The 27,697-nt window shown below is 37.2% G+C and overlaps 3 protein-coding genes across 5 annotated transcripts; 1 reads left to right on the forward strand and 2 right to left on the reverse strand.

Moving 5' to 3' along the window:
• Window positions 1-1,215: 1,215 nt before the first annotated feature.
• rpl9 (ribosomal protein L9) lies at window positions 1,216-6,036 on the reverse strand. 2 transcript variants are annotated; one of them, XM_007230218.4, is made up of 8 exons: window positions 5,977-6,019; window positions 5,423-5,469; window positions 4,524-4,639; window positions 4,344-4,439; window positions 3,582-3,714; window positions 3,067-3,147; window positions 2,060-2,176; window positions 1,216-1,378 (listed from the first exon to the last, which is right to left on the reverse strand). In XM_007230218.4, exons 2-7 carry the CDS (start codon window positions 5,466-5,468, stop codon window positions 2,070-2,072), a joined length of 579 nt encoding a protein of 192 aa, XP_007230280.1. In that variant the 5' UTR covers window position 5,469; window positions 5,977-6,019; the 3' UTR covers window positions 1,216-1,378; window positions 2,060-2,069. The 2 variants fall into 2 exon arrangements, with proteins under 2 accessions (XP_007230280.1, XP_049328591.1); XM_049472634.1 differs by lacking the exon at window positions 2,060-2,176 and having other exon boundaries at window positions 5,977-6,036.
• Window positions 6,037-6,665: 629 nt separating this feature from the next.
• Window positions 6,666-13,439, forward strand: lias (lipoic acid synthetase). The gene is made up of 11 exons (XM_022682015.2): window positions 6,666-6,818; window positions 7,760-7,932; window positions 8,355-8,448; window positions 8,957-9,037; window positions 9,643-9,799; window positions 9,898-9,955; window positions 10,452-10,580; window positions 11,609-11,754; window positions 12,081-12,151; window positions 12,265-12,376; window positions 12,979-13,439. Exons 1-11 carry the CDS (start codon window positions 6,726-6,728, stop codon window positions 13,038-13,040), a joined length of 1,176 nt encoding a protein of 391 aa, XP_022537736.1. The 5' UTR covers window positions 6,666-6,725; the 3' UTR covers window positions 13,041-13,439.
• Window positions 13,440-13,565: 126 nt separating this feature from the next.
• On the reverse strand, window positions 13,566-26,693 carry ugdh (UDP-glucose 6-dehydrogenase). 2 transcript variants are annotated; one of them, XM_049472635.1, is made up of 13 exons: window positions 26,506-26,693; window positions 24,750-24,943; window positions 24,201-24,362; window positions 23,092-23,193; window positions 22,617-22,817; window positions 21,281-21,478; window positions 20,811-20,958; window positions 19,962-20,056; window positions 19,397-19,527; window positions 17,670-17,809; window positions 17,255-17,346; window positions 16,559-16,669; window positions 13,566-15,977 (listed from the first exon to the last, which is right to left on the reverse strand). In XM_049472635.1, the coding sequence occupies exons 3-13, from the start codon at window positions 24,360-24,362 to the stop codon at window positions 15,870-15,872; spliced, it is 1,488 nt and encodes a 495-aa protein (XP_049328592.1). In that variant the 5' UTR covers window positions 24,750-24,943; window positions 26,506-26,693; the 3' UTR covers window positions 13,566-15,869. The 2 variants fall into 2 exon arrangements, with proteins under 2 accessions (XP_049328592.1, XP_022537734.1); XM_022682013.2 differs by lacking the exon at window positions 24,750-24,943.
• Window positions 26,694-27,697: the final 1,004 nt, after the last annotated feature.

The raw sequence follows: 27,697 nt of genomic DNA on the forward strand, positions 1-27,697 counted from the left end.
AGACGATGTACACCAGAATTCCCATGGATACAATAAGGCAATGCAGTGGTGGTGTTCGGGCATTCCTATTTTAGTTCAGTATATAGTAAATGCTATGTAGTGAATAGTAAATGAGATGTGTGAACCATTCCGAATGCATACTTTTTAGCATGCTTTGTACCCATTACATATTCTCACTTTAACCAATTTACTTAAGACACTGAAATACAAAATATAGTGAGCAGAATCTGTGTACAATCACCATTTATTATTGTCTGTTAACATATGTGCAATATCACAGGTCACTGCTTGCATAGTGGTGCTCCGATCTTTTATTAAGATACATTTTAATTTAGCATTTATAGATTTTGCATCGCTTACAAACGTCTTGACACATTCATTCTTTCCTAGACACTGTACCATTGTACATTTCCCAACAGTGGGATTAATAAAGGATTGTTATACATTAGGTAAAATAAAGCTACAGTACAGTACAGTACTGCAGAGGTATGTTAATTTACTAATAATGACCTATGCAAACACGTGCTGTGGTAAACTGTCAGCATTTACCACAAAAAAAAAAACTGCTATTGCTATACTATTTTAAGAACATTTTACCCATTTTAAAAGCACAAGACCACAATGGTTTATTAAAATAGGGTATTCTTGAGTTGGCAAAAAAAGTGGTGTGGTGGAACGCTCATCTGCACTTCTGGAATTTGCTGCTTGTGCAGTTGGATACAAAATACTTCATTGTATATATTCAACAACCATTTTTTTTTTGCTACCAGTTAAACTCAGACAGGGTTCATACACTTAACCAATAAAGTCCCATGATTTTTTCATGACTTTTCCATGCCTTTAAATCCAATTCTCATGATCATACACTTAAAATCAGTGCAGACATGGATAATTAATTAATACAAGAAAAAAAATAATCAAAATAACAGGTCTAAAACTAATCTGATAAAAAAAAGGACAATTTATAATAGTGTCAGATCCTGAGAGCTCCATTTTGTAGGGCTTAATTACTGAATTAACTTTGAGCTGTCGGTCTGGAAATTGCCATTTTTAAATTCAATGATGTTGGCTGTTTTTTCATGACTGTACAAACACTGCAAAGAATAAGATTACATTATGTAAAACCTAGTTCATGTTGCCATGAACACAATGTCAGGTGCCTCACACCTAAGTAATTTACCCAACATTTAAACAAGACGCAGTGAAGCCTGTAAGTGGTGGGTGAAAAAGAATAGATGTTTATTGACAGATTTTACAAGGACGTGATGTTAATTATCTGGCTGTTCCTCCACAGTAGTCTTCTCGCTGACATAAACACCGTCTAAGAACTTCCGGATGTCCTTCTTCCGGACAGAGGTGGCCTGCTGAATCAGGGCAGCTAAAGGACAGAACAAGAAAAGTAGAATAAGTAAGTGAGTGAAAGATGTGGAATGTCCAAATCAGCTTGGCAAAAATTAAGGAATCTTTTATAGTGCAGTTTCCCAGACCAGGGTTAAACCTAGTCATGGTAATTAGCATTTTGAACAAAGATTTTATACTGAAAATAAAAATTTTAAGATAGCCTATGACTAGGCGTATTCCCTGTCATATACACAAATACATTAAAGCTGTAATAAATCAGTCCTGGGGGCTCAAATATCACAAATTGGGAGTCACAGCTCAGATACTTGATTTAAATCAATCAAACTGAATTAGGCATGGTCCCCAGGACTGACTTCAGGCTCAAAATACCATTGGATAAATGAGACAACTGAAGAACTTAGTAATGCGAGTGCCGACATGCAGATGTGGTTCAAACATATGATAATAGCCTGCAAATAAAAAAAAATGTATGTACACATTCATAAATCCACTTTACTACAATGCTCCCCAAAAGTCCAAGAACATTTACAGAAGGCAGAAACGAAAGAAGGGAAGCGAAGAGCAATTGAGACAAAGGCAAACGGAAAATCCAGAGAAACACAAAACGGACAGAAAGCCAGAAAGTGATGACAAAAAAAAAAAATGATGCAGAAGGAAAGGTCCTTCAGCAGCGACGACGAGACGGAGCCACTCTAACCTTGCGTCCTCTACGCCTCCGGCTCCACTACTGTCCCCTTCTCAGAGACATAGATACCGTCCAGGAACTTTCTGATATCCTTATTTTTGACTGAGGTTGCCTGCTGGATGAGGGCAGCTGGAAAAGGGCACAGACACTAGGGTGGTGAGAGGCATGCACACGCTAGCAGGGTCTACACACAGTGAGAAGGGTAAGAACATAAGGGTTCTAACAGTAGACCAGTCACAATAATTACTACATCACTGAAACAAAATGAATATAGGATTGTTACCTCAGAAATGCCCACTGTGTTTACTTAAATACTAAAAAGAGCCTATTAAATGTGAATAAGCAATTATTTTGAATATTTTAAAAAAATGTAACATCTAAACATTTAATTAAAAAAGTTCTAGCTCTTTAAAAGTAATACTTTAAAGCACTGCTACTGTATAAATGCCATTAAATAATGTTAAAATTAATTATTTAAAAGACAATGACCAGCCTACTTGACAGATTTATATTCAGTGGAACAGGTAGACTAGTCTAGTGTTAAACAGTATAAACACAGTTACTCTTGCAATTAAGTTGCCTTACAAATTAAATGCAATTAAAAGGACTGCATGCTATTTTTAGCATGTATTATTTAGCAATTTGTGAGTTTTAGACTAGTGTGTTAACATTTGCTTGTGACGGCTCTAACTAAAAAGAACCTTTAATTTTAGGATGTAATACTGAAAGCTTCAACAATCCAAATCAAACTATTGTATCAAATTATACTTTAGGTAGATCACACTTCACAATAGGCATCGTGCAAAAGACTAATCTGGAAGTCAAGATACAAGACATGTCAATAAATAAAGAGCATTGACAATAAACACAACAGAGGCTTTAGATTTGGCACAAGTTACTCCAGGCACTGTCCAATTCATTTACATGGGTCCACAGGTCACCTTTACAGTTTGAGAAATTAGAGAAATTTGGCACTGCCTGTTTTTTTCATCATGTAAAACAGAAAAGGCCAATCTTACCAGAGTTTGACACCAGCTCAATATCGTTACCCTCCAGAACAAGCTCGTCTTTCTGGGCTGCTGAGAGCGCACAGTTCACACCTACAAATCAGAACAGACAATTAGATCAAAATGCTATTAAAGATCAGCAAAGTTTCTACAAACTTAACTCTGCATTAGAGGACATTGGCTTTTCAGTTATCCTAAAAATCAGAAGATGAACCAATATAATAGAGCTGGGTGTTTTGATCGAACTGATTGTTCTTGATCTTTTTCCAACAGCAAATCAGATCAGCTACTGAAACAGTCAAGCTATTATCCATCAAGACTATTTAACTCATTAATTTTACAGTTTGTAGATTAAATTCTGGATTAGCACACTGCCCAACCATTACACATTAAAATGATGGTATCAAAACAGAGCAGAACCAACCATGTGGAATTTCATTTATTTTTAAACAGTGGCTCGTCAGCAGAAACCTCTCAGTATAGCGGGATTAACAGACAAAAGTTAGCCAGCAGGCTAACAAATGTACCTGGCCTCATGCGGACACGGCGAATGTACTTCTCTCCCAGGAAGTTCCTGATCTCCACCAGTGAGCCACTCTCCTGAATCACCACGTTGATGGGGAAATGGGCATACACAGATCGCATCTTGTACCTGAAGCCCTACACAAAACACACATTCAAACAATGTTTACACATTTTTCATCAACTGAAACAAAATAACCCACACAATCAACAAATTAGCTAAAGTCATGTGACCTGGGACAAGACCATACGCTGAATGTACAAAAAATGAAAGTTACAACTACACAGTTATCATTGTTTCTGGTACACAACTGTTTGTTATTGAGTTTAAATAGAGTAATGCAATGTATGTTCTAAACCAAATGGAAACTTTCTAAACAACATTGTGCTACATCATTTTAAAGTCTTTCTTTGAAATAGCTTACAGTGTAGTGTCGCTTTAAAATGTTAATTTTATACAACAATTGTAACAGTAAATTGTTTGAGCACTACATTTTCTACACTTCAGTCTTGTGGCAGATAGTGACATTTATCATTTAATTTAAAAAAGCTGGAAACTTGCATTACACACAAAAAAAAACATTGCTACATTATATTCAACAAGATTATTATAAAAAAATGTATGCAAAAATCTGAGCTATCCCATCCACCCGTATTACAAACTAAAAATTTAACAGCAGACAAACACTGCTCTTTGGACATAATTTAAATAAGAATCATAAAAGAAAACATAAAACTTTGATATGATCCAAAACTGATGTTCTTACCATGGTCACACCCTTGATCATGTTCTGAACATGGCTGCAAATGGTTCTGACAGTGGCCAGCTCCTTCCTGTTACCCCACCATTTGTCCACACGCAGCTACAGAGGAAAACAGTCAGCCACACCAACACAACACAAGAACTCAGTATATTTACAAGTCAATTCGGTCAAGATCACCCTTACCTTCTTCTGCTTCTTGCCGAGCAGACGAAGCTCCAGGTTAATGTGGCTGAACTCCCGGCGAAGAGTTCCACGAGGACCCTTCACAGTGATGGTGCGGCCTTTTAGGCTCACATCAACTACGAGGACAGAAGACAAGAAATAAATGTTTGTGTTACCAGGCTATATGTTGAGAGAACTGAATTCTGTGTTCATGACTTCTGTTTATACAAAATGAATCCATCCCTTTATACATAGTACATTTAGCATGTTGTGGCCATATTTAGGGCAGGAAGCAGGGGTCAAATACTGCTTTTGTTTGCCCCAAGTAGTTTGACAGTCTTTTACAATTGGCCAGGAGGGCATGAGGAAGAATCAACCTCTAAATGACTGCATGTATACATATATATTTCTTTAGAGGTTTTATTTTAACGATAAGAAAACAGTCAAACTACATTGCATGCACATATTTACAAAATTACATTTATATAGCACCTTGACACTGAATGACATTTAAAAAACACATTTTACACACAACTCAACCATCACACACTGAAAAGTGAGAAGCAGCAGCCAATCACATAGCGCACACTCATTCGGAAACAACTGTCCACCTGGAGGACTGAATCAGGCACAGGTTGCCATATCTGGCCAATGTTATAGCATATGATACAACAGGGCCCACCCCTAAATTAGAGTATCCAATTTACCTGATTTCCAAGTTTTTGGACTGTGGAAAACTCCAACCAGACATGGACTTGAACCCAAAACCCCAGTCTTATAAATCTGCAGTCTTATAAGTAGTGATCCAACAGGATTCTCAGTGTTAAGATGAGGGGGTGTTTCAAACTGTATATAGCCAATATATTACCGTATACTAATAACTAATAAGTGTCAATAGTTGAATACAGCTTATAGCTTACCTTTGTCGGGGATGTCCACCGTCTGGGTACTGAGAATGGTCTTCATTCTGTGGAGGAGGACAAACTGGGGGTCAGCAAAGATTCAGACTCTTAAAAACTTGACTTGAACACAGACTACAGGACTCTACAAGACTCAAACTAGTTAGCAGTGGACTGCCGGCTACAGTAATCAGCTAGCTATTCACACGTATGTGAGCAGCCCAGCTCCACACAGACTACACCTGTAACTCTACAGCTTCTGCTCCTGCTCTTTACAGTTCTCAGCTCTCCTCATTACTCAGACGAGCGGCTCAGACCCTCGCCCGGCCTCCATCCCTCAGGCCGAGCGACCAGCACGGTGCGGTGGCTACCGGCTAACAGATAAACAGGGTCAGGCCGGGCGCTTCGGACGTTAATCCACACTAAACCGAGCCGCAGAGCAGAAATACACACATTAACTCTTCATCCGACACTTAAACTATATCATATACAGCCTGTAGCGCGGTGAGAGGGGCCACTACTGAGGATTACAGTGGATTTTGAAATCGAGGGATCAGGCAGCGCCATGTTCTTACCTCGCTGATAGAGGAGGAAAGGAAGGAGGAGCGGCGTCATGACGCAATTGTAGCGCCAACGTGCTGACATCACCACTGAGCGCGCAGACCAGACCGACTGATAGCGGAACCCAACGATTTTCGACAACCTGTTTTATATGTATACACACACATCTTTTTGTTTATATATAATATTTTATATTTTTTTCTGGTAAACTGCTAAACTTTATTTTCAATCGACTGATCCTATTTGGAAAGTGCTTTAAAACTTTCTTAGTCAACTGATTTTATTTATTACATCTCTAATAAAAAATAAGGTGTGAGTGTATTTGTTTTTAGATGTTCTTAATAGTTATTTTCTTATTTACATATATAGAAAAAAACACACAACAAATAGATAATTTAATTCACTAATTTGTTTTAATAATAGAGAGGTGTAAAAGACAAACCTAATGGAACAACTTCAGTTTCTGAATTTATGTTTAAATAAAATGAATATTGTTTTTTATTCTATAAACTATAGATAACATTTCTCCTAAATTCCAAATAAAATACTGTCATTTAGAGCATTCATTTGCAGACAATGAAAAGTGGCTAAATTAAGAAAAAAAAAAAAGAATTAACCGGGCAGCACCTAAAGCCAGATTTTATCCAGCAGATCTTTTATTTTGTTATATAATAAAAGTCCTAAGCGGCGTTAGCAGCGAGACGGGTAATCGAGCGCGGAGGGGCGGATGGTGTCAGTAGAGGAGGACTGGTCATAGGGAGTCATGGCGCTGGTGAACAGGAGCTGTGTGGCTGCGGGGCGGTTCTCCTGCTGTCAGCTGCTGTTTACCCCGAGATCCTGCGCTGAGTCCCAGCAGGTCAGTGGGTTATTAGAGGGTGTGAGTGGAGACCGGGGCAGTACCTGGGAACCGGGGGCCTTTCCGGGGCCGGTTCGGGCCTGTAGGTCAGATTAGAGACAGTGGTGACCCGCCGGAGGAGAAGCTGAGAACTTTCAGAACTGTGTTTTAAATGTGCAGAACTGTGTTTTAACTGTGTATATAAACTCTTCACAGTGTGTTTCAGTGCTTTAATCTTAATAAATAAACAGGAACACCGTTCCTTCGGGTAGCTCACTAACTAACTGGAGCCAATAATCCAAAGGTTAAATAAACTAGTTTACAGAAGAAGCAGATAAAATTAGGGCATCACAATAACATCACAATATATCAGCAGATTTTCCTTTTTTAAAGGTCTCAAATATTTTTTAAAAATATTATATATAACATTTACAATAACACCAGCAGATGACATGTCGCTCCAAACCATCACTGATTGTGAACACTTCACACTAGACCTCAAGCAGCTTGGACTGTGTGTCTCTCCACTCTTCCTCCAGACTCTAATTTTCAAATAAAATGCAAAATTTACTGATGGTCAGTGATGGTTTGGAGAGATATGTTATCTGCTGGTGTTGATCCACTGTATTATATCAAGTCTAAAGTGCAGTGTTTTCCTGGAAAATTTTACAGCTTTTAATGCTTCTCTCTGCTGACAACTTTTATGTAGATGCAGATTTCATTTTCTAACAGGACTTGGCACACTGCCCACACTGCCTGAAGTACCAATTCGTCTTATATAATATTAAAAATACTGATTTATGGGTTTTCATTGGCTATAAACCATAATCATCAACAAAATAAAATAAATAAATGCTTAAAATAGATAATTTCTATGTGTAATACATCTATATATCAGTTTCACATTTTGATCTGAATCTACAATACGTTATTTTAATTGCTGTTATTTTAAATTGTCACAGGTCCACATCAGTCGACTGACCAGTACAGCCAGTACATCGGCTACACTGCAGGACAGAAAGAAGGAGATTAAAGAAGACGGCCTGGAGCTGAAAGACTTCATATCAGGAGACCTCTCAGAGAAAGGCAGGTGGGAGGAATACAGGGGAAACCTGAAGAGACAGAAAGGAGAACGGTAAGTGTGTTAAGAGTGTGATTTGGTTTGTGTAGAAATAAAGGCTGAAGATGTTACCTTTTCAGTCTACGTAGAGATTATTGATGCACTGCATATTTAGCAACAATAAGTATTCGTCCAGTGGTGTGAAAGGGTCTGATTAGCACTACTGAGGTACATTTATTATTAAAATAGCACTACTGAGGTAAATTCATGATTAGAATTGCACTGCTGAGGTAAATGTATACTGGAATAGCACTGCTTAGGTAAATGTATGATCCGAATAGCTGTGCTAAGGTAAATGTATCCAGGTCATCTATTTTTGCACGTTAACTTTTACATTATTTTCCCTCTGGCACTGCAGAAAAATTTAAAACTGACGTCTTTCTCAAACTAAATCCTGTAAAATGTGACTGTTTAATGTGTTGTGGTTAATGTTGCAGGCTGAGGTTACCACCATGGCTGAAGACTGAGATTCCTATTGGGAAAAACTACAACAAACTGAAGAACACTCTACGAGATCTCAACCTGCACACTGTGAGTATCTCAAATTAAAGAAAAAACATTGTGTTTTTTTTTTAGAGTTAATGTAGTGTAACCTGATAGCAGCAGTCCTGGGGCTGATGTTAATTGGCTGAATCTGGAGGCCAATCTGTGTTCAAGTAGGCTGCACAAATTAGGAAGAAAAAATACATTTGAAATAGTTTCTATAATAAAATCTGAAAATTGAAAATTGCAATCACACAGTATTAAGCAACTTGGATTAATTTGTTTAGATTATATGTGGAAAAACTAAGTTAAAAGTTAACTAAAGTTAATTTTTTTATTACTGGGTAAAACCCTTCTTTATTACTTCTGGTGTGCTGGAACATGACTTCCCCTAAGGTCAGACTAATGCAAAAAATCTGATTTAAGTCTCTTCAGCTTTGTAATATAAACACGGGCAGCCTTAGACTCTGACCTGATACATTCTGAACTGCTTCATGTCCAGGTTATATCAAGTGCTCTATTTGTTTAGTAATTAAAACATTGCTGTGTTTTGTAGGTATGTGAGGAGGCCAGATGTCCTAACATTGGAGAGTGCTGGGGGGGTGGGGAGCATGCTACAGCTACAGCAACCATCATGGTAAGTGTATTATCATGGACAGCTAGCCAAATTGTGTCTCAAGTTATAAGCTTCTGATTGTTGTTTTAATTACATTCAGAAGAATAGATACAGAGATAAATGCACACAGGTGCATAAAGGTTTGGTTAACGATTTGGAAAAAAATATTTTTGCATATGGATTAGAGAGAATGTGAATCAAATATAAGCATGTTCACACTGGAAGTATCCGGGATCTGACTAGAACCGTCAAACTTAAAGGTGTCCTTAAGCTAAAATCCACTTTTTCTTGTCCTCTGTAAAATACAGTGAGTGTCTCTGAGTTGTACATGTTAGCAGGGCATTAACATGTTGTAAAATAACATATGACATTGCAAAGACTGTTATTAGTGTAAAAATGTCAGAGGCGATATATTTGCATGTATGAATTTTTATAAGCAAGAGCCAAAATCTTTTGGGCCCTCCCACCCACTCCTCCACAGGACTAAAGCAGTGTTATACCAGAACACCAGAGCCCTTTTTTTCCCCACAAAAACCAGCTCACATGGCATTCATTCATACTAGAGACCACACTGTGGCAAATGAGGATTTATTATATCTGTGCTCTCTCTCTCTCTCTCTCTCTAGTTAATGGGGGATACCTGTACTCGTGGCTGCAGGTTCTGTTCTATAAAAACAGCAAGAAATCCTCCTCCTCTGGATCCGGATGAGCCGTACAACACCGCTAAAGCCATCGCTGCCTGGGGGCTCGATTATGTGGTGCTCACTTCAGTGGACAGAGACGGTGAGACAAAGTACACACAGACACACACACACACAAAACACTCATTTACTTGTGGATAATTGAAGTGAATTGGTGTGTGTGTATGTTTTGCTGAGCAGACCTTGCTGACGGGGGTGCAGAACACTTTGCAAAGACAGTGTCCAACCTGAAGGAGAGGTAAGGAGGTGTAGATATAACTAAGTGTGATTGTTTATCTATTGTCGTCATATTTTGACACAGTTATAACTGCCAGATTCACTTCAGTCTAAAAACTAAACAGCAGAAATGGAGATATGAGGTTTTTTGTCAAGGTGACTATATGCAGACAGGCACTTCAGACCTGCATTTATTGATCCAGACTTTCAGACATTTCAGTTTCATCCGATCCATAACCACTTTCCAGACTGTTCTGAACCAACACAGCCGTTACATTTAAATAAGACCCCATACACCTGGTCATTCATAAATATATATTTAAATATGGGTTTGACCTGGACTATTTTGGTAGTAAGAAAACCTGTAATCTGATCTCTGGAAAGATGGACTTGTTGGCTTGAATGTAATTTTTATTTAGCGGAGGTTTTTAAGTCAACAGAAATTGTGGAGTCTGTGTCAAAAACAAATGATATTTGTGCTAAATAAATTCAGCATGTTCTGAATGTACCTCTATCAGGAGTCCTCATATCCTGGTGGAGTGTCTGACTCCGGATTTCCGTGGTGATCTGTCATCGGTGGAGACGATCGCTCTGTCTGGACTAGATGTTTACGCCCACAATGTAGAGACTGTGAGAGAACTGCAGAGGTCAGTCCAGTTTATCACAGTACAGGCCACACTCTGAGCTAAGAAATCTGTGTATGCTGTTTACATGACTTCTTGAATAATCATAAATAATGCTGCAGCTATCTGATAAGTTCTGAGTGTAAAGTGTCGTGAATATTATTTTAGATTATACTTATTTTTTACACTTTTAAAATGACATATTGTAAACTACAACTAGTTAGTGTTAGTATTTAGTACACAATTGGGACGCACCCTTAGTTTTGAACAGTCTCATTACATGAGAACATGAGAACACTGTCCACGAGGTGGTGCTGCTACTGAAAATTTCATGGAAAAAAGTCAGACAGCTGCTCCTTTTTTGTTTGAATACTGCAGAAACTGTCTCTGCCACCAGATGTCACAAATATCTCCACTTATACAGTTAAACAAGCCTTAAGCTATTTTTTTTGTATGCAAATTGAGCAAATCATCAGTAAACTGATACTTTTGTGGTGGACTTTTTTTTCTTAAACTACTCTTAAAATCAACATTAAAACTACAACATTAAATTAATCTCTTGTTAAATGTGGAATATGGAGCTAGACTTGTGTTAATTTTATTAATTAAAGCTAATTAATGTTAGACTCAGTAACTCAGCACATCACAAAATTCGAATTTTACAATTTACTGTAATTTTAAATGTATTATTGCCTCCCTCTCAAAATACAGGGATCTACCAGCATTAAAAAAAAAGGGATTCATGATTTTAATCAAGATTAATCAGAGAATATCGTTGTGATTAACACAATTAGTTTAAGTAATTTACAATACTAATATAAATATAATTTGATTTTGCCAGCCTAACACTGATTTTTATTTACATTTAAATACCTATTATTAAATAGGCTCAGTCTTGAAGAGAAGAAGTGGTGTGATTAATTGCGATTAATCCCAGAATTCAGTTGTAATGAATCCAATTAATATTTTAATCGATTAAGTGATGATGTGGACGTTTTTAAAAGCATTATCCGCTGTGAGGTTTTGATTGTAAAGATGATTGTGTGTGTTAGGTATGTGCGTGATCCTCGGGCAAACATTGACCAGTCTCTCAGTGTCCTGCGCCACGCAAAGCAGGTCAAACCAGGCCTGCTCACCAAAACCTCCATCATGCTCGGACTGGGAGAGACCGACACGCAGATACACGCTACACTGAAAGGTAAACACACACACACACACACACACACACACACACACACACACTGTATATAAAAAAAATAAGAGACCATTTAAAAATTAAGGGTTTCTTTGATTTTCCCCAAATTAAAAACCTCTGGAATATACTCAAAGGGAAGATGGATGATCACAAGCCATCAAACCAAACTGAACTGCTTGAATTTTTGCACCAGGAGTAAAGCAGCATAAAGTTATCCAAAAGCAGTGTGTAAGACTGGTGGAGGAGAACATGCCAAGATGCATGAAAACTTTGATTAAATAATATAAAATTATTTAAATTATTATTTTTATTGTTGTTTTCTTATCTAGACTTGAGGGATGCTGGAGTGGACTGTCTGACTCTTGGTCAGTACATGCAGCCCACCAAACGTCATCTAAAGGTACATCACCTCTACTGAACTTACTGCACACACATTACACTCCTTACATTATTACTGCAGTTACATCTGCCATCTGATCCTATGTTACATGTTAATGTCCGCTGTTTGTACAGGTGGAGGAGTACGTCACTCCTGAGAAGTTTGCATACTGGGAAAAGATTGGTCAGAAAATGGGATTCGTCTACACAGCCAGTGGACCATTAGTGCGCTCTTCTTACAAAGCAGGTAATTTGCATCAGAATGAAAAATCAGAACCCATAAATATACCATAAATACACTGAGCTGGTGGTGTTTTAGTGTGTTTGTGTTGAGCTGGTATGAGTGGATCAGACACAGCAGTGCTGCTGGAGTTTTTAAACACCTCAGGGTCAGTGCTGGACTGAGTATAGTCCACCAACTAGATATATCCAGCCAATAGTATCCTGTGACTCCTGTTGAAGGACTAGAGGATGACCAACACAAACGTGTTTAACAGAGTGAAGGACAGTGAGAGAAAACAGTGTTTAAAAACTCCAGCAGCACTGCTGTCTCTGAATGATCCACCACCCAAATAATAGCTGCTCTGTGGTGGTTTTCTCTCCTGTGGTGGTCCTGACCATTAAAGGACAGGGTAAATGTATAAAGTTTGCAGAGAAACATATTAACAGATACAGGAATATGGTCTGTAATTATATAACTATAAAGTATCTTATATAATCAGTGGAGCTGAAAGAAATTGGGCAGAGAGTGTAGAAACAAGAATCTGGTCATAATGTTATGATATATGACTGTGTATTATGCATTACTTGGCAGTGAAGTAACTTTGCCCCCTGTGTCCTTTTGCTTAGGTGAGTTCTTCTTGAAGAACCTGCTGAAAAACAGGAAGCTGGAAGAAGAAACATCTGAATGAATCTAGACTCCCATCCATTACAGAACTACACTAAACTATACTGTATATTATATTTTTATAGCTGGTCTCCACAGAGGTAGTATTTACACTGATGCTACACTGTCAGATAAATAGATACATATCCATCGCTGGGCTGGTATCCCTTAGAGGTGTATATCTCCTTCACTCCCTGTAGTTAAGGGAGATACAGCTCTGAAAAAAAAACCATAAGAGACCACTTAAACATCATGAGTTTCTTTGACTTCACCAAATTGAAAACCTCAATCACAAGCCATCAAACCAAGCTAAACCTCTTTATGCACCAGGAGTAAAGGCATAAAGTTATCCAAGAGCAGTGTGTAAGACTGGTGGAGGAGAACATGCCAAGATGCATGAAAACTGTAATTAAAACCTTTTTTTCCATTATTTGAGGTCTGAAAGCTCTGCTTCTTTTTTGTTACTTCAGCCATTTCAAATGTTCTGCAAATAAATGCTTTAAATGACAATATTTTTTTTGCAATTTGAGAGAGAGTCTGTAATTTATAGAATAAAACAACAATGTTCCTTTTACACAAACATAAACCTATAAAAAGCAAAATCAGAGAAACTGATTTAAAAACTGAAGTGCTCTCTTAATTTTTTCCAGAGCTGTATTTAATATATGTATTATATGCAGAAGAAGTGAAAAGGCTAAAATGAGAGAGCCTGCACTGAGAGGAGAACCTACAGAGAAAGTAGAACTCAGCATAAGTCAGATAGCCTCAATATTTTTTCATGTTCAATAGAGAAACTTTATTTAAGATAATCCCTGTCTGTGACTCTAAACCAGAATCATAGTTAATGAGTTATTACCAGAATTTACACAGAAAAGATTTAATGCACGTTCTGTATGAGGTCTGTATAAACCTTGTGAAAAGCAACTGCATTATATGCATACATAGTACAATAAAAAGCTGTTCCCAAAAAAATAAGGCATTTTTTTTTCTTCATTTGGTCCATATTTATTTAAGAAACTGATTTCCGTTGTTTTACATTAGTGTTGCAAATCTATACATGAGATTTAATGAAAAAACATTCACATTTAACTAGCATGTACTGCTTTTACAGACATTTTACAACAGTGTGCAACAACCGACTGACTGCTGTCTTCTAAAGCTTCATAATCATCGTTTTTGCTCAGTCTGTGTTTGAAAAAACACTCATTAAGATCTTTCAGTGCTTGCTCAGTTCATTTGATTATACATTTATATTTATATGATGATTCAGAAAGCTTTAATTAATGCCACAGAAGCAGAATTTCATTTGAAATAATTGGACAATTGCATTCATCTATAAACATAAAGTATATGTTCAACAGTCTGGCATATCTAAGGCTATATGTTTAGACTTGCCGGTCCAAATCTGATTATTATATCTAGATTCGATTTAGACTGATTTCTGATTTTTGATAGTGGGGACAGAAACCCCTTGAAATACAAATTTTGCAAATCAATCCCCAACCACATTTGGAGGTGCTTCAAAATGCAATTATAGATCAGATTTGTACAGATGTATCTTATTCTGGTCGTGCAAATTGAATTTTTATATTTCAACGTCTTTTGTTACTTAATATGACAAACAATGACATCCATCCATCAAATCCAGGATATCCTGAATTGCAGGGGTCCAAGAACAGTGTCAACACCCCAGCAACCCATACAGATACATTATGACATGTGATGTCATCTTACCCGATCTGATCTGAGAAAATACATCCTGCAAATCCTGTTTGAGTGCAGTCTGAACATTGCTAACAATGTTAAATACCTGAATTATATTCAGCACTGGGACACTGACTTAAAGAAATAGCGTAAATCAAACATGCTAATGTAGCTAAAATCTGTAAAAAGAGCTAATTTCATTATTCTAGGCTATTTTTAATCATTTATTTTCATTTATTTTAACAACATAACATATTTGATCTAGCCATTTCTTTAAAAGGCAATTATTATTTTTTAGTCCAGGCTTCCACTCAATATAATGTTCCAGCTCTTTACAATTACAAAAACCCCTCTGATAAAGACGGGCATTATTAATACAGCATGTGGTCCATACGAAAGATGAAGAAAAGAAAAGAACACGGTGCAAAAATACAGATCTGAGGTGGGTAAGAGTGCACTATAAATGCACGACGGAACCTTTTAATCAGTGCAACAGTGTGTAATGTTAATGTCATTTATGGCCATTTATGGTTTAACATCATTAAGAAATGAAATGTATTTATATAGAAAAGGCTGTACAAGATTTTTTTTTTTAGGTTTGTGCACCTAAACAGCCATCATTTATTTCTTCATGTAATCTCTATGGGACAGATGATACAGGCCTAGTCTCGGACTGCACAGCATTTAGAATGATGATTTTCCATTGAAAGGAAAACAGTCCAGGACTAGGCTTAATCCATGTCTGAGAATCCGCCCCTTTACTGTTCACATTCTATATCAGAATTATTTTTGTTGAGAAGTGTGAGGAAACAGGCCGTTTAATACTGACGACATGAGAAATCAGAGGTTTAGTAAATGATGGCTCAGCTGAAATAAATTTGGCATTTATAATAAAGGCTTCAGGAGAGAATGTGAAGATCTGAAGATGAAGATAGGAAATCTGAATACTATGTAACTGAATACTAAATTACTAAATTAACTAAACACAAAAATGTGGGCTGATTGCTGAAACTGTGGATATTTGGGGGCTTTGGCTCTTTGGTTAGATATTCAGCCAATGTAAAGTAAATACATGTATGTGTGGATGGGTTTTTGTGTGTGTGGGAATTGTGGGTGGTTGTACAGGTGGGATTATGGGCATGTAATCCCCTCATGCTTTGGGTTTCTTGTTGGGTGGTTCATTAAGGGTGATCCTGGGTACTCCACCAGACGGTGTGAAGGGGAGCCTGGTCATCACTTTCTTACCAATAGTCTCGATCTGCAAACACAAACAAAAAGAAGAAAATAAGAGAGAAATGAGTTAATTAATTGAGAATTTTGATCGTAAAAAAAAAAAAAAGTGACTTCATGCTGTGGCTTTTTTTTTATCACATTGAATGACAGTTTAAACATACAGCTCTTAAAGAGACCACCTAAAAATTGATTTTACCAAATTTTAAAAAAACTTCTGCAATATGATCAAGAGGAAGATGGATGACCACATAACATCAAACCAAACTGAACTGCTTGAATTTTTGCATCAGGAGTGTCAAAGTTATCCAAAATCAGTGTGTAAGACAATCTAATCATCCAAGAAATTCTTAAAATATTTTATTCTAAGAGTTTCTTAAACAAAACATTAAAGTTATTTCAGCGTGTTCTGTCCTCAGACTGATTATTTTCTTTGACTGTACTGTTCGTCCTGTTTATCTCTGGTATGACCTTGATACCCTGCAGGGGTGAATGTGCTGTTTTTACTTTAGGACAGAATGTACTTCATGGTGAGCTCAACTCTCCCACGACTGTGCACTTCTCTTGTTCTGGGGCAGTTTTGTATATGTGCAAGAACTACACACTCACCTGAAAACCAAGGTTCTGTAGATGGGGGTGAAGATGATCCAAAACGCGCCGGCCATCGAAAATGAATGCTGGCTTCAGCATCTGATGATAGATCTTCTCATAATCCAGATCCTTACAGAGATACCACAGAAATACAGTAAATACATATATAAATGTATATATAAATCATGCATATCATGTATATTATGTATCATATATAAAAAATAATATATAAATGGTATTATTTGCTTTTTTTATTACAAAAAATAGTGTAATATTAATTAACAATATTTTCAGGGGTATATATTATAATATCATTATAAGAAAAAAAAAACATTTTTTAGGTTATGTCCCATTATTTGTGCTTTGTAGCCTTAGTATGATGTTAATCAACATACTTTTTATGTTTTGTGAGAATAACCCATATAAAAAGATATTAACATGTTGCAGCAGTGTTTCCTCTAACAGTAGATTAGAGGGTGTGGGGCTGCTTAAAAAATCCTAATCAATTTGGATTAGTATGCAATATTTTACCATCATTTTTGGCAATATTTATGGAAATATATGGAAAAGAAAAAGTATTTGCCAACTAAAAAAAAACACCATGCTTTATTGTCAATCCCAGTTGTAGGGCTGTTTATTATTAAATAAATCTAGAGTGTAGGAGTGTGTTCATATTATTAGAATGAAGCTGTGTGTGTGTATGTGTGTGTTTACCTTAAACATGTCCCACTCAGTGCAGATAACCAGTGCATGTGCACTCTTACACGCTTCATACGGGTCTGTCGTCACAGTCACCAGCTCCGGCACTGCAAACAGAGACACAGTTACACACACACACTCACACACACACTCACACACACACTCACACACACACTCACACACACACTCACACACACACTCACACACACACTCACACACACACTCACACACACACTCACACTCAGGACCTCTGTGCTAAATGTAAAGATAACAGAGTGACTCTATTTAACCAATCAGAGCACAGCTGTGTTTCTTTATCACTGACGATATAAACTATTCGCTCTGAGGTAACAATCCTATCTGTACTGACCCCACTAATAAAACCATTTATCCCTCACACGCGCACTCTCTTGCTCTCTCGCACACGCACCTCTGTGGGAGTTGTCTCCAGAGATGCTGGGCTGGGAAAGGTCCTGCATGATCTGCTCCTTCAGGACTTTGGGGTCGTAGATGTGCAGCTTGGCTCCCTCATCCATCAGATATTTAGATATGTAGATACTGGATGACTCTCTAAACACAAAGGCACACAGTCAAAACAACAATACACAACTTATCCAGCAAATTAAAAAAGAAATACTGCACTATTGTACTCCAGTATGTGTTAAACTGCACTGTATTGTCAGTTATTAGGGGTGGGGCAAAGTATTGATATTAGGGATGGGCGATATGGCTCTAAAATAATATCACGATATTTCAGGGTATTTTTGCGATAATGATATACTTGGCGATATAGGAAAATTTAAATAATTCATTCATTTCAGGAATATAGTATAATAGTATAACAGCATAATCATAATGTGGCAAAATAAATAATATAGCATAAAGTTATATAATGCAGTAAGTAATATTGCAGAATATTTAGTGCATGCATATAAACTGCAAACTAAAACAATTATACAATAAATACACTTAAAGCTTCACAATAAATAATAGACTACTTTTAAGACAGAACAGCCCTATTATCACGATATGGATTTTTAATATCAAGATATTTCTTTGTCACAATATATTGTATACATTATAATATTGTATAACATTGTTTTCTTTTGCAAAAGAATATTGATATGTGGTGGAAAATATCAATATTTTTATTGAAACATAGACGCTGAATGGTTTATGGGCATGTGCTAGTTTTCACCCTCCTTGTGTTGTGGCATCTCTAGTGATGGGGGGGGGGGGGGGGGTAGGGGTTGGGGGGATAAATAAATGCATAATTCCTGGTATTTCATTTTTTAGAAGTATTTTATCATCTTCAGTAATACAAAACATTTTGACTATCGCAGAATCACAGTATCATGATATAATCTTTATCGTGATCAAAACATGACGAAATGTCCTACGATTCCCTTTCCTATAAGTTAACATGGACAACAAATTCCCTTTACACCAATAAACAAATAAAAATAACTAACCTGGTAGCAAAGTTGCCATATTTATTTTTTAATATTGGTTGAATGACTAATTCTAAGATATATGTAAGAGAGTGTATATATTATATTGGAAATGAAAACTACCAGGCTCTGATTAAAACACTGCAGGTGAAAGGGTAGCAGAGTCATGATTAGCTGAGTAATATAAAACTGCAGGCTGTCACTGCACACAAGCATGAAAAATCATTTTCCTCTTTAGTCTGGATAAAGGTTATAGTTTAGTCTGGATAAAGGTCTGTGCGTGTGTGTGTGTGTGTGTGTGTGTGTTTCTGTTGGCTTGCACTGTAGGTGTGCGGAGGGCAGAGCTCAGATGAAAGTTTACACTGGGTGGCAATATACTACACAGGTGTATGTGTGTGTGGGGGGGCAGTAACCGTGATAAGTTAAAGTAAATAACTAGTTTTATGTACAATTACCAACAAAATCCAACTTTATCTACTATGCTACAGACTTGTATATTATAATCTAAACATGCATGCCATACATTTAATTAATTTGTTTTCATGTTGATGGAAAAGAGTTTAATAATGTATTACTTCTATTTAAAGTGTTTTTGTTATGTATTTTCTGCATAAATATTTTATTTGATCACTACATCTATGTATGTAACATAAGAGCTGTTCTATTTTTTTTTTTGTTAAAGTTGGATTCGCATGCATGTGTATACCTGGTATCTCCAGTGTCTTTTTTGAAAGAGAATCCTAGCAGCGCAATTTTCTTCCCCGTCACAGTGTTGAAGAGGCAGTCAATGATCCTACAGGCAAATCTTCTCCTCTGGTATTCATTCATGTCAATCACCTACAAACACACAGTGAGATACACAGTTTGTGGACGGTGGAGAGGATGGGTGTCAGTGTTACAGTGGTGCCCTCATGTCTATGTTACCTTCTGGCTCTTTCTTTTTAGCTAGGCTGCTAATAGTCAGATCTGCTGGAGTCGTTAACCACATTTTGATAATATTTTCACTTTCTCTGTACTACATACATCCAATCAGATGCTTATCAGAAATCTATATTTTTCCCTTTTACAAAGTTAAAGACTGTTCACCCTCCAGACTGAAAGAAAGAATATCAGTTAGTTGAACAAATCTGGTTAAAAACGTGGCTAAATGTAAAATAAATTTTATTTTTATTTTATTTTATTTATATGTTTGGAGAAAATCCTGGTTAATCCCCATATTTCATAATCAATTTGATTACATAACCCATAACCCTTCTGTGGGCTTTCTGTACCTGTTGCCAGTAGGAGGCCACTTCTGGCAGATTCAGTGCCTCACAAAGGTACACCAAATTCAGCACGTCCTTCTGGAAACAGCTCCCTCCAAAACCTGCCAGACAAACACATGTCATTAATATGAGCTGTAAACTGTAGATTTAAATAATAGGAATGGCGAAGACTGGTAAATAATTAAATTCACCCAGTTTACCCCTCACCCCCTGTAGTTTGCAGACCAGTATCTTTCTAACTGCTAGCTAAGATAGCAAGAAATATTAGCTGAGCTAATGGACTGATTGTGTATTTCTGTGTTAATTCCAAGTTATCAACATGTGACTACAGTAGCACTGCTGAGGTAAATGTATGATTGAAAAAGCAGTGCTGAAATAAATCCATGACTAGACTAGCACTACTGAATTATTTGTTTTTAAACCATTGTACAAATGGTACACAAATTTGGTTTCAGCCAAATTTGTGGAGAAAACTCATTTGCAAATATGTGGAGAGGAAACCATTTGGCATAATTAGCATACAAATGAGGCAAACCAAGAAGAGCTTCAACAGTTCTTCTGTGTAAACGTGTATTTAACAACCATCACAATCAGATTGGATCTGGCCTAGACATGAAGGTGTTTAATCAAGAGTAAGCTGTTCTCCTCTCAGTAATACACATTTGGTACCACATCCTTAACAGGAGGAGCTTAGATAGAGAGGGGTATTTTTCTGGTTGTTCAGTCTAGCTCCGCTGGATCAGAGTTACTTCATGTATCTTGCTACTGCTTTTTGTAATAAAGACTAACCATTTTTCATCAAGTGAGAAGAGACGCCCCCCTTTTTTTTTTTTTGCACTAGTCGCAGTAACTTACCGACACTGGCTTTAAGGAATTTGCTGCCGATGCGCTGGTCCATGCCGATCGCTCGGGCCACCTCCTCCACATCCGCCCCGGTGGACTCACAAAGAGCAGAGATGGAGTTTATACTGCTGATGCGCTGAGCAAGGAATGCATTCGCAGCCTATCACACACAAACACAGATTTAAAAAAATATATAAAACATGTATTTAATAAACATTGTTTTAGTATTATCATTTTTCCTAATTTCCAACTGTATGTCCGTACACTAGGGCTGTATATATTATATGGAAATAAAGTAAAAAATGCACTGAAGTAATATCCTGTAGCTCAAGAGATGATACACACAATGATCTATGCTAGCTGTATGCAATAACTAAAAACTAATCATACTACAAAATTCTTGTTGATATAAAAGTAAAAGCCTTATTGATAAAATTCCTGAATAAACATGCATGCATGCGAGTTTGAGTGCCTGGACGCACCAGTTTGGAGAGCTCAGAGGACCAGGTGTTGGTGGTGATGATGCGTGATTTGGGCACCCAGTGCTCATAAACCTCACACAGAGCCTGGATAGCCTTCTGGCCCTCCGGTGTCTCATCTCCACCAATCAGAACACGGTCCGGCTCCTTCAGGTCCTTCACCGCCGTCCCCTCTGCCAGGAACTCAGGGTTTGAGAGCACCTGCGGGAGACAGGACAACCAGGTGTAAAACTGGAATTCTACTCTAGAGAGAAACTTAAAAACTGTACATGCTTTACAAACAATCAAACAAACATTACACCATTTTTAAGACTCTCAATGAATTTGGTTTAGCAAATAATAAATTACTGTATATATAAAGTAAATTTCTGTATCTAATTTATTAAGTCTTTATAAGTGTCTGAATGTCAATGTCAATCTCTAGTTGCTACCAATACTTACAGGCCTACAGTTTATCTGTGTTCAAAAACAGATGCAAACCTTCACTAGGTCTGTGTGTATTTTTACTACAAGGAAACTCTCAGGCTCATTTCCCCGCATGGATTACATTACTTAAAAGTCTGAGTAGAACCGAGTGTGAGTATATAAATCTAGCTGCAGGTTCAATTATTTATTTTACACATCCTGTTACACTAGTTTTGCTTATTTGTTCATTAGAGTGTATTTACTGACTGTACACACAAGTGTTTGATAACTAAGGAATACAATTTGCATGATGCTAACCAGCGTTTTACATACATTTATACATATTACACACACGCACACATATACATACATATGTGATGTCAATCGTGATTCATTTTTTTTTCATGTTTTTCTTATTAAAGATGCTTCAAATAATAGATACTTAAATGTAAATAGAATAAGGAATATAATGAATGCTTGGCAAAAAGGAAAAGTATTATTATTACTTTAAAAAGTACACAAGTATTATTATTATTACTACTTAAACAAGTAATTGTAATATTGCCAACAATATCCTATGTTTAATCGTGATTCAAATCATGATTTAAAAGGTTCAAATGCTGATACTTCCCTGTGTTTTTGTTACTTTTGCTATGCTAATTTTAGTCACCTAACCCTCTTTAATAACTTTTGCTTCTCAATCATAAGGTGATCGATCATCCACTATGGTCACGATCATCAGGCCCCTCCAAGGGTCCTCTCACTCTTATCTCCCACATACCCCTCCCTAAACTTCTATCCTTCTAGATCACACCCCTGCAGTTTCCAATGTATGTAAGGTCTTTCTGACATTCAGCATTAAACACAAAGAATGCTCACAAACAGAAGATTTAATGAGTAAACGAACGCTAGCAAAGCTCTGTGTTCTGCTCACCTGCAGGTTAAGGCTGGGTTTGGTGTTGGCATCAAAGATCCTGCGGATGCTCTCAGCAGCTCGTACTGGCACGGTGCTCTTCTCAGTCACAATCTTATACCCGTCTGATACCTCCACGATCCGGCGGGCACACGCCTCGATAAACTTCAGATCAGCAGCTCGGCCCTTTCCCATCCCATACGTCTTCGTGGGCGTGTTCACCTGTAGGATCATATACACAGATCTCAGGGCTGAACGCTGATCAGGGCTGTAACGATGCACTGGTTCACTGATAAATCAGATGATACAGGTTTTAATAATCTGATGTGATGAATCATCATGATTCAATTAATAAAAACTCAGAAACAAATGTGTGTATGCTTATACTTACTTGATAATAAAAAAATATAAAAATATACATTGCAGCAAAGACTTATTTTGTAATGACAATCCAATAATGGATCATAATCGTAATGATCCAGTGTTAAGAACTTACAGAGATGAAGACCAGGTCTGCTTCTTTAATGGCGGAGTCGATGTCGGTGGAGAAAAAGAGGTTCTTGCCCCGGCAGGACAAAACCACCTCATTCAGACCCGGCTGCAGGTGAACAGGGGGCGGGTGGAGGGTGAGTTGAGAAAGAGAGGGTCTGTTTAGAGGCAAAGCTTGTAGCTGGCACAACTCCAGAAATCCCTTGCATGATCATAGACTGAGAACAGTGGCTGGCCATGTATTTTACTGATCCTGGACACTTTAAAATTAATTTAAATATCATATATTATATATAACCATAGAAAAAACAGAGTACTTGGTGTATAATACAGTAAATAAGTAGTTGGTATTATTACCTGTAGTAGTAACTACATTACTAAACATCATAATATACAGAACTATTAAGATTCTTACTAAGTGTTTTTAGCACTTGGATTCTATATAACTACAGGCACTTAGGACAACGATGTGAAATCTGTCTGACTGCATCACTTTCCTGGTTAAAAAGAAAAAAAAAAAAGGATTCAATGCATAAAATGATCATATGTTTAGTTACTGTAACACCACTATAAAAAAAAGTTCACAAGTTCATATTCATACAATTTTAAGAGTTCAGAAATCAATATTTGGTGGAATAAACCTGTTTTTTAATCACAGTTTTCATGCATCTTGGGATGTTCTCCTCCACCAGTCTTACACACTGTTTTTGGATAACTTTCTGCCACTCCTGGTGCAAAAATTAAAGTAGTTCAGTTTGGTTTGATGGCTTGTGATCATCCATCTTCCTCTTGATTATATTTCAGAGGTTTTCAATTTGGTAAAATCAAAGATACTCATCATTTTTAAGTGGTCTCTTTTTTTTTCTTTTTTTTTTTAACCAGAGCTGTATATGTCCTCACTTTACCTTTTCACAAAAACATAAGTTAACTGTCATTTTCTGTTATTTTCAGTGTCAAATATCATGTAATGTGACCCAAAACAGTAATAACTGTAATAAAGTCTAATACTGATCTCTGATCTCTCTGTTGATAGTTAAAAGCTTAAGTACATTTAGAAAAAAATATGTACAATAAGAGGATTATTTACATAATGCTAATAATGAGAGGGTTAATTACCTCATAAATTGGTAGAGTATCAGAGTTCCAGGCTTTGATTCGGCTCTCGTTCACGTCCACTACCGTCACCGTGACCTCAGGACACATGCTGGCAATCACACTGCAGGTTGGCCCACCGACATAACCAGCGCCTATACAGCAGATTCTTTTAATCTGGACCATCTGTAAGAGAAAACAGACAGGGACTGAAGGGGGTCGGTACTCTAAAACATTAAGTAGTATGTTAGTGGTTGGCACATTTGCCTGCCAGTGCTTGGGTTCAAGTATTGAAGGGTGTGATAGGAGATAACCACAACCCTCACACTTTTATTCTTAATTGTTTTATACATTTTTATATACACATATTATTTTGCTATTTATTCAAATAACTAAAATACTGTGAATATTTACAGACTTTAAGCAGCTAAAATGACCAAATTTGGTATGTATGGCACTTAGATTTGATAGTATAACATTGTAACATTAGTAACATTCTTACAAATTTACATCGCTAATCCAAACTGATATATTCACAAAGGAAGAGACTTTAGAGACTTTAAATCAACAAACCTTATTATCTGAGGTTGATAAAACTGCAACTCATTCATATAATATCAGTTGAAACAGTCTAAGCCTTTGAAGTCCTAATGAGGGGGTGGGGTAATTGTCAAGTCAAGTCATTATCAACCACTTTATCCATTAATGGTCGCGGGGGGGTGCTGGAGCCTATCCCAGCCAGCATCGGGCGGAAGGCAGGATACACCCTGGACAGGCCGCCAGTCCATCGCAGGGCAGACAGACACAGACAGACAAACAGACACGGTGGGGTAATTGGCCTTCCAAAATTGGGAAAACTAGGTTATAATTGCAAATAAATTATATTATTATTGACTAACTGGTCAGTGATGCTCTATCAGAAATAAAATATTACACTCTTGCTCACCATACGTCAGAGAATGAGAATGACTAGGCCCACATTCTTGACCAGATGACTTACCGCTGTTGATAATGCTGTTCCAGTGACGTAAAACCCTGAAAAGCACACTCCCACAATGTTCAGCACTGATTTAAACCAGATGCTTCCCAACTGTGAGCAGCTTCTAATTAGCCAGACGAAACTGGAGAGAAAAAATGTGAACTGGTGGACTCACAGGGAGGAGTCATTATATTACTGCCTCAGCCTCTGATGACCCAGTGGGCCTGAATGAACAACTGTGGTGTAATCCAGTCGTTCTCAAACCGACCAGTCCTGAGGAAGCTACAGAGGATCCACATTCTCGCTCGGTCCCAGGACACTGCAAGATGGGCTGGAGCAAAAGTCTCAACAGTGGAATGGTGAAGTAAAGATAATACAGTACAAGTGTAACAGTGCGCAAACATCCAGGTTCAGTTTATTCAAACCATAGTTTTTGGACCTCACTGTTAAGTACAAGTATGGTACAATGTGGAAAACATGAAACAAATGAACAAACAAAAAACCCATAAACTGATTAAACGTGATGTCCAGCAAAACAAATGCACATATCACTATACTGTGCATGAAACAGTATTTAAATGATCCTGGTCATTTTGTCTGCGAATCAAAAAACAATAAATACTGTGTATCACAAGATTATCTTTAATAGTAGTGGTTGATGTGGCGCAGTGGATAACACCACCACCACCTGCTAGTGAGCTACCATGTGGGAGACAGGGGGTCAATTCCAGGTCTGGGTAACTATGCTGTTCTACACCAAGAAAAGTCCTTGGGCAAGACTCCTAACACTACCAATCAATACACCACTGGCCCTCCTCTGTAATAGGAATAACCTTGTAATTCACTCTGAATACGAGTGTCAGCTAAAGATGCTGTAAATGTAAAATGTAACTATAAATACGTAAATACTACAATATAATATTTTGCTATATTACCCATCTCTATTAGAGCACAATTTCGTACACCAAGGGTGGTGGCTTTTATGCAGTTTAAATCTTATTTCAGGGAGATAGCTCCTTTAAATTATCTCCATGATAATTGTAAATAGGTTAATTCATTTGTGGGCATCAGCGAGCCCCTGATAGAATGTGGGAGACCTCCAGAACTCCTGTGAGAGGTGGGATCTCTGTGTTACACTGCTATATAAATATATAATTATGATAAACTCTATAAAGTCTGTGGACTGAAATGTCTGAGCTGTAGCTAAAGTTAAATGTGTGGTAAATGAATAAGGCTGGTGTTAAGACTCTGTGAGCTCTGAGACAAGCTTCCATATGAGTTTAAATGAGGATTAATCTTGAGTTTAGAGTTATCTCTGCCTGTGTTCTGATCCTGCAGTGAGTTTATTACCTTTATTTGTAGATTAAAGCTGCTCAGTGGTGCTGAGTGTCCTCCTCTTCTGATTCAGACTGAAGCTCGGGCTGCTGGAGCTCTCAGCTCTCCTCCGCCTGGATGAATAAAACTATTATGATGCCGTCAACTCTCACACACTCTCACACACACACTTTAACACACTCTCTTAAACACATACACACACCCACCCACCAGCTACTGATACTTCCGGGAAACACAGCACAATAAAAGTCCCGCTGTACAGCCAAAAAAATAACTAAAAGCACTCGCAACTCAAATTAAATAACAACACGACCGGTTCTAATATTGTTTAAGTGCAATAAAACACGACTTACTTCCAATTAAACAGCTGCAACGTCAACTAATCCTGCGCTAGCCTTTACACGTGTACGCTACGCGACTTTTATTTTGAAGTAAAGCGGAGGAGCTCAAACTTTCCAGGCTGCCACGTGTATCAAGTGCGTGTGTAGAAGCGGAGGAAGTGGTTTCTGATTGGCCAGACCAGAACCGGTTAATCCTTTTTATTTATTTATTTATTTATTTATTTATTGTTAATATACAGGGGTGATTGTATTATTCTCAGTACACCTTAAACTATATAAAGAGACTAGTTTAAATAAAATAGAAACAATCTATTACACTCATTAAGACATTAATTAATATTATTATTACTGTTATTATTTATTTATTAACACAGAATAAACACCTTGATTTTGCCAAATTGAAAACCTCTGGAATATAATCAAGAGGAAGATGGATGATCACAAGCCATCAAACCAAGCTGAACTGCTTGATTTTTTGCATCAGGAGTAAAGGCATAAAGTTATGCAAAAGCAGTGTGTAAGGCTGGTGGAGGAGAACATGCCAAGATATATTGATTTCTGACCTTGTTTTCTTTGCATTATTTGAGGTCTAAAGCTCTGCGTCTTTTTTTTTTGTTATTTCAGCCATTTCTCATTTTCAAAAATTCAACTTTCAAAGCTGCAGTCCAGCATCAATAGTATTCTGATACCATTCCTGCAAAGCCATATACATTTATTCTAAAAAAAACCAGGGTGTCTGGTTATAACAGCTTTTGCTGGTTAGCTGAACAATCACAGTGTTTGCTGCTGCAAATGTGGAAATTTTAGGACTGCAAAGTCAATCTTCATCTGCTCATTCCTGCATTGTTAAGTAAAAAAAAACAGAA

This window comes from Astyanax mexicanus, chromosome 25, assembly GCF_023375975.1.
Source record: "Astyanax mexicanus isolate ESR-SI-001 chromosome 25, AstMex3_surface, whole genome shotgun sequence".
Lineage (NCBI taxonomy): Eukaryota > Metazoa > Chordata > Actinopteri > Characiformes > Acestrorhamphidae > Astyanax > Astyanax mexicanus.

What these genes read in the sequence shown, in the direction of transcription:
- rpl9 (XM_049472634.1), bottom strand. Translation starts at nt 5,468, where the DNA reads ATGAAGACCATTCTCAGTACCCAGACGGTGGACATCCCCGACAAAG. An exon ending in TCGGCAAGAAGCAGAAGAAG is followed by an intron (nt 4,440 to 4,523) that starts GTAAGGGTGATC and finishes TTTCCTCTGTAG; the next exon opens with CTGCGTGTGGACAAATGGTG. An exon ending in CCGTGTCCGCATGAGGCCAG is followed by an intron (nt 3,148 to 3,581) that starts GTACATTTGTTA and finishes TCTGATTTGTAG; the next exon opens with GTGTGAACTGTGCGCTCTCA.
- lias (XM_022682015.2), top strand. Translation starts at nt 6,726, where the DNA reads ATGGCGCTGGTGAACAGGAGCTGTGTGGCTGCGGGGCGGTTCTCCTGC. An exon ending in CCTGCGCTGAGTCCCAGCAG is followed by an intron (nt 6,819 to 7,759) that starts GTCAGTGGGTTA and finishes AAATTGTCACAG; the next exon opens with GTCCACATCAGTCGACTGAC. An exon ending in CAGCTACAGCAACCATCATG is followed by an intron (nt 9,038 to 9,642) that starts GTAAGTGTATTA and finishes CTCTCTCTCTAG; the next exon opens with TTAATGGGGGATACCTGTAC.
- ugdh (XM_022682013.2), bottom strand. Translation starts at nt 24,362, where the DNA reads ATGGTCCAGATTAAAAGAATCTGCTGTATAGGCGCTGGTTATGTCGGT. An exon ending in ATACTCTACCAATTTATGAG is followed by an intron (nt 23,194 to 24,200) that starts GTAATTAACCCT and finishes GTTCACCTGCAG; the next exon opens with CCGGGTCTGAATGAGGTGGT. An exon ending in TACAGAACCTTGGTTTTCAG is followed by an intron (nt 15,978 to 16,558) that starts GTGAGTGTGTAG and finishes TTGTGTTTGCAG; the next exon opens with ATCGAGACTATTGGTAAGAA.